Below are 12,769 nucleotides of genomic sequence, written 5' to 3'. Positions count from 1 at the left end.
GTCTGTGTGTAAAATTTGGGAGCTGTAGGTGTTAAATTAAAGGGTTAATTTACAGAAAAAACTGGCGTGGGCTCCCGCACAATTTTCTCCGCCAGAGTGGGAAAGCCAGTGACTGAGGGTAGATATTAATAGCCTGGAGAGGGACCATGGTTATTGCCCCCAGCCAGCCCAGAAAAGGCGCATGCATTGGTATATGGGGTAATAAGGGGTTAATGTCACCTTGCTATTGTAAGGTGACATTAAGCCTGGTTAATAATGGAGAGATGTCATTAAGACACCTATCCATTATTAATCCAATAGTCAATTAATCCATTAGCAGCGCTCCCGGTTGTAAATGCTCCTGATATGGATTGCAGCGTGGAACATGACTGTACGGCGGACAGGTATGGGATAGTGTTGGTTTTTTATTTTGGATTTTTTACAGAAGAACGAGGGCTTTGCTTGGATTGAGCGTACAATAAAGATGTTAAACCTGTGTGTTTCTTTCTTTCATTAAGAGACTTTATTCTTAATGTGTGTGTGTGTGTGTGTGTGTGTATTTTTAACCCTTTCCTACTATTGGATTAATAATGGATTAATGGATGGGTGTCTTATTGACACCACTCCATTATTAACCAGGCTTCATGTCACCTTACATTAGCAAGATGACATTAACCCCTTATTACCCCATATGCCAATGCCACAGGGGAGTGGGAAGAGAGAGGCCAAGTGCTGGGGGCAAATGTTTTTAGCCGGGGGGCAATAACTATGGTCCCTCTCCAGGCTATTAATATCTGCCCTCAGTCACTGGCTTTCCCTCTCTGGCGGAGAAAAATGCGCGGGAGCCCACAACAGTTTTTTTGTGATTTAACCCTTTAATTTAACACCTAGAGCTCCCAAATTTTACACACAAACACTGCTAATATTATTAGTGAGGAATATGTAAAAATATAACGGCTATGCAATGGTTTACTGTATGTAAACATGTCTCATATCCTGCCGGGTTCGATAATGATTTAGCAAAAGCCGACAATTGAATTACCGGCATTTCTGCTATCTAGCTCTGTATTAAATATTATATACATATATATATATATATACATATATATATACACATATATACACACATATTATATATATATATATATATATATATACACACACACACACACATCTATTATATAATTATCTAAGGGTCACTTCCGTCTGTCTGTCAAGGAAATCCCAAGTCGCTGATTGGTCGCGGCAAAACAGCCACGACCAATCAGCGACGGGCAGAGTCCGGCGGCAAAATGGCCGCTCCATACTCCCCTCCAGTCAGTGCTCACACAGGGTTAATGGCAGCGTTAGCGGACCGCGTTATGCCGTGGTGTAACGCAGTCCGTTAATGCTGCTATTAACCCTGTGTGTCCAACTTTTTACTATTGATGCGGCGCAGTGGTTAGCACTGCAGCCTTGCAGCGCTGGGGTCCTGGGTTCTAATCCCACCCAGGACAACATCTGCAAAGAGTTTGTATGTTCTCTCCGTGTTTGCGTGGGTTTCCTCCGGGCACTCCGGGTTCTTCCCACATTCCAAAGACATAGTGATAGGGATTCTAGATTGTGAGCCCCATCAGGGACAGCGATGATGTGTGCAAAACTGTAAAGCGCTGCGGAATATGTTAGTGCTATATAAAAATAAAGATTATTATTATCAATAGTAAAAAGATGTAATATTAAAAATACAGTGGGGCAAAAAAGTATTTAGTCAGTCAGCAATAGTGCAAGTTCCACCACTTAAAAAGATGAGAGGCGTCTGTAATTTACATCATAGGTAGACCTCAACTATGGGAGACAAACTGAGAAAAAAAAATCCAGAAAATCACATTGTCTGTTTTTTTATCATTTTATTTGCATATTATGGTGGAAAATAAGTATTTGGTCAGAAACAAACAATCAAGATTTCTGGCTCTCACAGACCTGTAACTTCTTCTTTAAGAGTCTCCTCTTTCCTCCACTCATTACCTGTAGTAATGGCACCTGTTTAAACTTGTTATCAGTATAAAAAGACACCTGTGCACACCCTCAAACAGTCTAACTCCAAACTCCACTATGGTGAAGACCAAAGAGCTGTCAAAGGACACCAGAAACAAAATTGTAGCCCTGCACCAGGCTGGGAAGACTGAATCTGCAATAGCCAACCAGCTTGGAGTGAAGAAATCAACAGTGGGAGCAATAATTAGAAAATGGAAGACATACAAGACCACTGATAATCTCCCTCGATCTGGGGCTCCACGCAAAATCCCACCCCGTGGGGTCAGAATGATCACAAGAACGGTGAGCAAAAATCCCAGAACCATGCGAGGGGACCTAGTGAATGAACTGCAGAGAGCTGGGACCAATGTAACAAGGCCTACCATAAGTAACACACTACGCCACCATGGACTCAGATCCTGCAGTGCCAGACGTGTCCCACTGCTTAAGCCAGTACATGTCCGGGCCCGTCTGAAGTTTGCTAGAGAGCATTTGGATGATCCAGAGGAGTTTTGGGAGAATGTCCTATGGTCTGATGAAACCAAACTGGAACTGTTTGGTAGAAACACAACTTGTCGTGTTTGGAGGAAAAAGAATACTGAGTTGCATCCATCAAACACCATACCTACTGTAAAGCATGGTGGTGGAAACATCATGCTTTGGGGCTGTTTCTCTGCAAAGGGGCCAGGACAACTGATTCGGGTACATGAAAGAATGAATGGGGCCATGGATCGTGAGATTTTGAGTGCAAACCTCCTTCCATCAGCAAGGGCATTGAAGATGAAACGTGGCTGGGTCTTTCAACATGACAATGATCCAAAGCACACCGCCAGGGCAACGAAGGAGTGGCTTCGTAAGAAGCATTTCAAGGTCCTGGAGTGGCCTAGCCAGTCTCCAGATCTCAACCCTATAGAACACCTTTGGAGGGAGTTGAAAGTCCGTGTTGCCAAGCGAAAAGCCAAAAACATCACTGCTCTAGAGGAGATCTGCATGGAGGAATGGGCCAACATACCAACAACAGTGTGTGGCAACCTTGTGAAGACTTACAGAAAACGTTTGACCTCTGTCATTGCCAACAAAGGATATATTACAAAGTATTGAGATGAAATTTTGTTTCTGACCAAATACTTATTTTCCACCATAATATGCAAATAAAATGTTAAAAAAACAGACAATGTGATTTTCTGGATTTTTTTTCTCAGTTTGTCTCCCATAGTTGAGGTCTACCTATGATGTAAATTACAGACACCTCTCATCTTTTTAAGTGGTGGAACTTGCACTATTGCTGACTGACTAAATACTTTTTTGCCCCACTGTAATAATAAAAAAAAATAGTTACTCACCATCTGTCGGCCCCTCAGATCCAGAACAGGCCTTTACCGCTCCTTGTGACGCGCGTGTGACCACTCCATGCATTGCGATCTCGCGAGATGATGACGTAGCGGTCTCGCGAGACTGCTACGTCATCATCTCGGGAGACTGCAATGCACTCTTGGGACCGGAGCGCGCGAGGAGCATCGGTAAATGCTTCGCCTGGATCCGGGGGCCAACGGAAGGGGAGTATATAACTATTTTTTATTTTAATTCTTTTTTTTAACAGGGATATCGTGCCCACATTGCTATATACTACGTGGGCTGTGCAATATACTACGTGGGCTGTGCAACATACTACGTGGCCTTTGTTATACACTACGTGGGCTGTGTTATATACTGCGTGCGTGGGCTGTTATATACTACGTGGCTGTGTTATATGCTATGTGGGCTGTTATACACTCCGTGGGCTGTGCTATATACTACGTGGGCTGTGTTATATACTACGCGGCCTGTGCCATTTACTACGTGGCTGTGCTATATACTATGTGGCCGGCCGTGAACAATCAGCGACAGGCGCAGTCCAGCCGCGAATTGGCGTGGGATTTGAACCACGCTTCGCTAATTGGTCACGGCCGGCCGAATCCTGTGTATTCAATGTATTATTCTAAAATATTCATAAGTAAACTATATACATATTCTAGAATACCCGATGCGTTAGAATCGGGCCACCATCTAGTCTACTATATAATTGTCTAAGGGTCACTTCCATCTTTCTGTCTGTCACGGAAATCCCAAGTCGCTGATTGGTCGCGGCAAAACGGCCACGACCAATCAGCGACGGGCACAGTCCGGTGGCAAAATGGCCACTCCCTACTCTCCTGCCATCAGTGCCCGCTCCATACTCCCCCCCTCCCCCCCCTGAGTCAGCGCTCACATAGGGATAATGGCAGCGTTAACGGACCGCGTTATGCCGCGGTGTAACACACTCCGTTAAGGCTGCTATTAACCCTGTGTGACCAACTTTTTACTATTGATGCTGCCTATGCTACGTCATCATCTCGCAGACCGCAATACACTCTTGCGACCGGAGCGTCACGAGGAGCATCGGTAAATGCCTCGGCTGGATCCGGCGGCTGACGGAAGGTGAGTACAATGTGTTCCAAATTATTATGCAAATTGGATTTAAGTGTCAAAGATTTAATTGTTTTGTTTTTCAAATAAACTCATGGATGGTAATTGTGTCTCAGGGCTCAATGGATCACTGAAATCAATCTTAAACACGTGATAATTTGTTTTCCTGGTGATTCAAAATAAAGGAAAACTACTTAAAAATGATGTTCCACATTATTAAGCAGGCCACAGGTTTCAAGTAACATGGGGAAGAAAAAGGATCTCTGCTCACTAAAAGCATCAAATAGTGCAATGCCTTGGACAAGGGATGAAAACATTAGATATATCCCTAAAACTTTAGCGTTATCATTGTACTAGATTGTGGCCCGATTCTAACGCATCGGGTATTCTAGAATATGCATGTCCCCGTAGTATATGGACAATGATTCCAGAATTCGCGGCAGACTGTGCCCGTCACTGATTGGTTGAGGCAACCTTTATGAAATCATCATCGCCATGGCAACCATTATGACATCTACGTCGATACTGTGCCCATCGCTGATTGGTCGAGGCGAATTCGTGGCAGACTGTGCCCGTCGCTGATTGGTCGAGGCAACCTTTATGACATCATCGTCGCCATGCTGTGCCTGTCGCTGATTGATTACTCTCTATATTGTATCTAATTTATATAGAGAAGCTAAAAGTGCCAGAATACGTCATATATAGAACACTGCTGCTGTTTGGGAAAAAAAAAAAAGTGCCCCAAAAAGTAAACTTTTTAATAATTTGCTATAAACTTTACAATACAGTGTAAAAAATGCTGCGTGTGATTCCATCCCAACAGGGCAGCTAGGAAGGGGTTTCTAGATTAGAAAAATAGGGAAGCTCAAGAAATATGTCTCCCCCTCTCCTCAAATCTCTGGTTTTCTGCTTATCTAAGTCATGAATTGGGTAAAGGTGCAGGTTTCAATGTTCCGGCTTGGGCAAACAGGTAACATATTGGAAAAACATGGCTGGTTACTTCCCAAAAAACAAACACACACCAAAACAGCGCCCCATCTATGTACAGGTGATATGTGGTATTGCAGCTCAACCCCGGGTGAGATGGAGAACAGATGCAAAACCAGACATAACTTATTAACGTGTGGTGCAAATTTTGGAAGGACTCCTCTAAAAGGAACATATAAAGATACGTAGCTACTAGTGATGAGCGAACGTTCTTAGATAAGGTGTTATCTGAGCATGCTCAGGTGCTAATGAGTGTCTTCGGCGTGCTCAAAAATTAGGTTTGAGTCCCCGCGGCTGCAAGTCTCGCCGCTGTTCGACAGTCGCAGGGATTGCCTACCAAACAGACAATCCCTGCATGTGTTGCTCGAACATATTTGTTGAGCACGCCGAAGACACTCGGTTAGCACATAAGCATGCTCAGATAACACCTTATTCAAGCACATTCGCTCATCACTTATAGTTACCCAAAAGTTTCAATATATCATTTCCTGCCGTGACAATATGGCTGCAAAGATGTGGAAAAGGAATACGTGTCCCAGCCGCCAGCCTCAATCGGCGCCACCGGTGGCGGAGCGCAGCGCTCAGCACACGACCCGTACGGCTAAACAATATGAAAATTACCAGGCGAGGCATAATGTTCCCGCGGCAGACAGCCCGCCTACGTCTTTGCAACTAGACGAGGGAGCGGAATTAACCTGTCTTTCGAGAGAACAGTGAGTCACAAGTAGAAGACATAAGGATTCTTTAACCTTACATAGCCCGACTCCATTACATACGGCTGGGGGATTCGGAGCAGCCATGATGAGGGCGGAATGACGACAGCGGCGGCAAAAAGGAGGCGAGGAATCAAAACGGTAAATGTGACAGCGATCGTGAACTCTCCATGGGTGATCGGCGGGTGCAGAAGCCTCGGAAATGCGGAATATTCATCTTTCCAAAACTCATGTTCATTCCACCGCTTGCATCATTCCCTAAAATATTCTGAAGGATCGTTTGGTTAGGTTTTCTTGGCCACCAGTTGACATTAGGTTTTGATAACAGGCGGCTACATTTACCCAACAATGCAGACGAGCTGAAGGCTGATATCAAAGCAACCTGGGCTTCCATAACCTCTCAGCAGCACCACAGACTGATCGCCTCCATGCCACGCCACATTGATGCAGTAATTGATACAAAAGGAGCCCCGACCAAGTATTGAGTGCATTTACTGATCATACATTTCAGTAGGCCAACATTTCGGATTTTAAAATCATTTTTCAAGCTGGTGTTATAAAGCATTCTAATTTACTGAGATAATGACTTTTGGGTTTTCATTGACTGTAAGCCATAATCATCGACATTAACAGAAATAAATACTTACAATACATCACTATATATGAGATTCATTTTTTGTATTGAAGAACTGAAAAAAAATTTACTTTTTGATGATATTCTAATTTTGTGAGAGGCACCTGTATAGTTTTAGCTAAAGAGCATCTTTGCAATTGGGTTTCAATAAACATTTTGCCTTCTACAGCCCCGGTCTGGTCTTTTGCTGGCTACAGAATGAGATAACTAAGAATCCATCAGTGAGCTCCCACAGACAGGAGTTTAGGACTAAAGGATACGTGGACCTTTTCAGATAAATTCCACATGAAAAAAAAGCACACCATGTACGTAACCTTTACAGCAAATAAAAAAAAGGTAAGAAAAAGTATAAAACATACGCACTGCAATGTCAAAACGACTTGCTGTGCTTACGCTCTTGTCTTAGGCTGGTTTCACACGTCAGTGGCTCCGGTACGTGAGGTGACAGTTTCCTCACGTTCCGGAGACACTGACTCACGTAGACACATTAAAATCAATGTGTCTCTGCACATGTCAGCGTGTTTTCACGGACCGTGTGTTTGGAAAACACGGAGACATGGCAGTGTTCGTGGGAGCGCACGGATCACACGGACCCATTAAAGTCAATGGGTTCGTGTAAAACACGTACTGCACACGGATGTTGTCCGTGTGCAATGCAGGAGACAGCGCTACTGTAAGCGCTGTCCCCCCCGCATGTGGTGCTGAAGCCCCATTCATTTCTTCTCTCCAGCAGCGTTTGCTGGAAAGAAGGAATGAATAATCTTTTTTTATTTTTTTTATTTTTGTTTTTAAAATAAAGTTGCCGGTAATCTGCCCCCCCCTCTGGCATTAAAATACTTACCCAGCTCCCTCGGCGCTTACATCCTCTCAGCGTCGCTGCTTGTCCTGTATGAGCGGTCACGTGGTGCCGCACATTACAGTGATGAATATGCGGCTCCCCCTCCCATAGGGGTGGAGCCGCATATTCATTACTGTAATAAGCAGCCCCACGTGACCGCTCATACAGGAAGAGCTGCGACGCTGAGAGGATGTAAGCGCCGAGGGAGCTGGGTAAGTATTTTAATGCCAGCGGGGGAAGGGGGGAGAGGGGAACACAGGGGGTGGGAGGGGGCAGATTACCGGCAACTTTATTTTAAAAACAAACAAAAATAAATTAAAAAAAAAAAAAGAACGCTGCTGGGAAGAAGGGATGAATACCGGCTTCAGCACCGCACGCAGGGGACAGCGCTTAACTCTAGCGCTGTCTCCTGCACGGTCCGTGTGGTCCCCAGTCGGCACACGGCTGCCGCAAGTGTGCCGTAAGCACACGGACACGGATAATTCCGGTACCGTGTGAGACTGGCCTTATTGAGCTTCCTCCAACTACTTTGAGAGCCGTTAAGCCTCTATAAAAAGTGACATCCGCTTGGAACTCACAAGTATAAAGTTACAAAATGAAAAAAAAGAAAAAGAAAAGCAGCAGTAGAAAAAAACAACCAGGACACAAAAGACTAAGCTGCAGGAAAAACACTGCCTAAAAGACATTGTGTGCTATGTCAGGAGTACGTGCACACAGTCTTTTTCAGGAAGATTCTGCTCAAAAACTCTCCTGAAAAAGCATTGGTGAAACTCAAAACAATGAACACATGCATGTCTATGTAGAAAACACTTGCCTTTCATATGTTCAGGCTTTGGAGCGTTTTTTAACCTCTTCCTGTTTCCAAAGATGCAAAGTGGTTAAAAGAAATGACCCGACTGTTCCTCAGGCGTTTTCTGTTATGAAGATGTTCCTAATGGAAAGACTACAAAAATGCCACAAAGACACCCAAGGGGTTATTGTACGTCTTTTTGAGACTTCGTCTGATATTACGCTATGCTTTATTCATGAATTAATGGATTTCCAAAAACGTTAAAAAAATCACCCGATGTAAAAAAACAAAGAAACAAATAAACCCTAAAAAAGTAGAAATACAATATAAATAATAATTATAATGTCTCATGTCCGTTTGAAAATTAGTTTTTTCATCTCTTCCAAAAAATTTTATTTTTGAAAACGACGAGTACTGTAGGTGAAACCCCTTTAGGAAAAATGGCATTTCTTGGGGGAGTTTTTAGCTTCCTAAAGCAGTTTTTAAGAATTTTTCTCTCCCTGAAATATATATATTTTTTGTTTGGATAGGACAATGCCTAATTTGGAGCAGATTCCTTCAGGAAACGCTTAGGAGATGTTTCATGTTGTCAGAAATCCGCTGAGAGGAGCTCAGAAGAAGAAAGATATGGTTATAAACGTTTCAGTCAGGAGCTCGCTGACGGATCCTCAGTTAACTCATTCTGCAGCCAATAATAGATAATGGAATACTATAGCACTATAGAAGGCAACAAATGCACATTTTTTTAATCAAACCCAAAAAGGGGCGACAAATCCAAAAAGGAGGTCAGACAGAGCACAAAGTGACTGCATATTCTCCAATTCAATGGCCCAGTCGGTGGTTTCGCCAAAATGCTGTTTTTCAGGCGGAAGCCGTAACAGAGCCACTGTTTCGAGCCAAAAATGCAATGTGAGCCGGCCTTCGGCAACGTCATCAACAGTGGATTGGTGGTGGTCCGCTGTCCCTTCAGTCAGAGAAAAACAAAAAAATTGAAAACCCCTGGGTACATTGACCATATATATATTTTTTTTAATTAATTTTGCAGTTTTCCAGCGCACACAGCATTTTTTGCAGTATCTCTGAAAAGTTGTTGCAGTTTTGCCCCATTCACTTTCAATTGGATTTTCAATGAAACGTTTTAGGAGCAAATGTAAAAAGGATCCGTCAGCAGGTAAAAAGTGGCCGGGGTTTGGCAATACCTGGTACTGCCCTCAATTTTTTTTTGTTAGCCGCCATATGTTTCCAGCACTATGGCCCCATCTGCTGCACCCAATGTACTAATTTCTATGGACATTTGCCAAGGGGGCGTGGCTTACAGGGTAACTATGCAAAGCAGCCAAAAGACACGTCACTTAGAGAATGCTATGAGCGACGGCCCCTTGGTAAAGGCCACCATTACCTGGATATCGGGCGGATATTCTCACAAACAATGGCTGCAAAGCCCCCCTGTGCGAATATGGGAGTGCGGGAGTCGGCCACCAGCGCTGCACTCACTGTCTGAAGAAGGAGCGATCGCTCATGTTCAATAATGCTCCAATTGCACGTAGGATTTCGCTCCCATTGATGGTGGTCTCACCCTGACCCATGCAGAACACCATACCCATAAGATCCTACTCTGGAGCATAAGGCTGCGTTCACACAATTACTATTTACAGCACATTTTCCTGCTGCAAAAAAACAAACACGCTGCATAAAAAAAAAATAATAAAAATTGACTATTGCTCCCATTTGTTTCAATGGGTGAAAACAGCTTCTGCCGCTATCTCTGCAGACGGCAGATCGTCATGTAATTTTGGGCTACTGATGGGGCCACCTGAGCCGTGGCAATGTATTATAAATGTAAGGATAAAGACTCTTCATTACGATTTTTTTTTTTTATTATTGAAAATGAAAAAAAAATAAAAATCAGAACAGCAAAAATACAGCCAGTTATATAAAAAACACCAGGAAAAAAAAACGCATTGCGGATGGTGCGACATTTCACGGTTTCCCAGAGGCCAGAACACGTTCCACTTTCCGTTTTCCTAGAGCCGGTGTTCACCAAAACCTTCATTCGGCATCTTTATTGGAGAATAAAGAGACCCGGAGGGAACGTCGCGGCTCGGCGTCGGGTTTGCAGTTTTTGTTATTCCTGCAGGTGATGACCTGGGGGGTGCGATAAGGCTACAAAAAGTGGAGTAAAATTGGTCCGAGCATCACACGTCTCCCCGTTCACCCTCAGCGATCACCACTTGGCCCCCAAACAGTCCACAATGCCGCTGCTCTTGAGCCCGTCGAAGAAGAAGAAGTTATTATGTGGGGGGTCCCGCTGGGAAAGAGCCTGTCCACGAGAAAGAATAGGAAACATAGTAAGTGACCCACCGAGATGCTGGAGGGTCCGAGTCTGGAGGTGCTGTGTGCGCTCAGTACCTTGACCACCTCTTGGCCCAGAACACCACCTACGACCGCACAGACGGGAGCCATCTCTGAAAAACAATAGCTGCGGGAAAAGGAAAAAACAAAAGACAGAATTACAAGGGGTACATATCCCCGGAAAAGTGTGATAGTTGCCGCTCGCACCTACCTTTAGATGAAGCAGTGGCCGCACGAGCCCATGGCTAGAACTGAGTGTGCACCAGGGTTGGACAAAGTGGACACGTCAGTAGATCATGGCGGCCGGAGCGGCGCCCTATGAACCGCCTCGCACCTGCTCCTTTAATAGTAGGATCAGATGGCGCCGTGCACGGTGTAAAGACCTGAAGAGGCGCCTGGGATGGAGGAAGGTCGCAGGGCTATGGACCGGGCAGCCATGGACTACCGACATGGCCACCAATGGGAAACTGGTCCATGAATAATATGTATGGCTTTTGCGTATAGTTATGGAAGAGGCGAGCTCGAATACCATGTTGGATGGGGGCACTATTGATCTTTTTTTGCAAAAAATGATGCCTTGATGCAACATTGAATGACGGTGTCCGTAATTGTAAAGTGATGGGGGCCGTTTTCACGGTGCATCGAGTGCCCACCTTCAGACAATATATGGGTATGGGTGATATAATGGGGTCTGTTATTGGCGAAAACTACAAAAACGACCCCAACAGTGTAAAATCACACTACCACCAAGCCCCCCAATACCGAGTCCTTTTCACCCCTCTGCGCTCCCAAATAGACAGGGGTCTTGTCGCTGCCGAGGGCGCTTGTTCCTGTGGGTATTACGCGCACGGCTGGACACAATTACTGGTATTGTAGTGGGGAGTGATGCCGTACGGGCGCCACATGTGGCCTGGTGCTCACAGCTGGGATGATGAGACCTTACATGACGCCGTACGGTATTATTATCATCAGGCGATATTACAGTGTGTAATGCTGCACAGCGGAGCAGGACATTTATAATATGGAGCTTTCAGCAGCAAAATGGTGGAAAAATGAGGGCATTTTGTGTGTTATGGATTAGCGGCTTCATTTCATTCATTGCTGTATTTAAAGGGGACCGGTCAGCATTAACCCTTTGCATAGAATACATCATGACTTTAAACGATACTTTTAGCGAAAAATTATTCAAGGAGCTGCACTTGTCGGGACCAGGAGGAAGAGCTGCAAGAAAGCAGAGAGTCTGCTACTATGATCGGTCCTCCTTTATGGCTTTTTAGTTACCCCCAAGGAGGGAAGGAATTAAATTGTGGTCATTTTATCACCGATATGCAAATCATTATTTTTATATATTTTATTTTTTATTGTAAAACTTCAAGCCATTATAGAAAATTGCAGGAGGGTGCACATGATCGCAAAGTGCTGGGTGACATTTTGACAATTGGCTACTTTTGGAAAATGTGAAGGCTACGGGCGAATTATAATTACGTGTTTTTAGGGCATGTGAGAAGTATTTGGACCGGCGGCAGGTCTCCTAAACCAAACTCAACAGGCTCATATCCAGTTCTGAAACTGCAGAGTCACGTGGTCGGTTCTGGACATCGTGGTCCGCACTTGGGCAGTGAATATCCAAGTGTGAAAGTTTACTTCTCTCTCTCTCTATATATATATATATATATACGCAAATACATATATTTATACACACACACACACGCACCACGAATACATATACTTTTTTTGTACATATTTTATTTTAATACATTTATGCTACTATAAATATAATTTATGTATATATTATATTTATATATTTAAATTAGAATAAGGTTAGATATTAAGAAAACAATTTTAATGAAGAAAAAGAGGTGTGTATGTGTATGTATAATATATACAGTCATGGTCAAAAGTATTGACACCCCTGCAATTCTGTCAGATAATACTCAGTTTCTTCCTGAAAATGATTGCAATCACAAATTCTTTGGCATTATTATCTTCATTTAATTTGTCAAATGAAAAAAACACAA

The 12,769-nt window shown here is 43.8% G+C and overlaps 1 protein-coding gene across 1 annotated transcript in view; it reads right to left on the bottom strand.

Moving 5' to 3' along the window:
- Positions 1–10,258: 10,258 nt before the first annotated feature.
- The window catches only part of SAE1 (SUMO1 activating enzyme subunit 1), a 58,704-nt gene continuing 56,193 nt past the window's right edge, over positions 10,259–12,769 (bottom strand). The window contains exons 8-9 of the mRNA XM_069746795.1: positions 10,809–10,878; positions 10,259–10,719 (exon numbers count right to left, since the gene is read on the bottom strand). Of these exons, the coding sequence (XP_069602896.1) occupies positions 10,624–10,719; positions 10,809–10,878 (166 nt within the window). The 3' untranslated portion in view covers positions 10,259–10,623. The remainder of the gene's footprint in view (positions 10,720–10,808; positions 10,879–12,769) is intronic.

Source organism: Ranitomeya imitator, chromosome 2 (genome assembly GCF_032444005.1).
Source record: "Ranitomeya imitator isolate aRanImi1 chromosome 2, aRanImi1.pri, whole genome shotgun sequence".
In the NCBI taxonomy this organism is placed as follows: Eukaryota; Metazoa; Chordata; class Amphibia; order Anura; family Dendrobatidae; genus Ranitomeya; species Ranitomeya imitator.
This window is presented reverse-complemented; position numbering and strand designations above follow the sequence as displayed.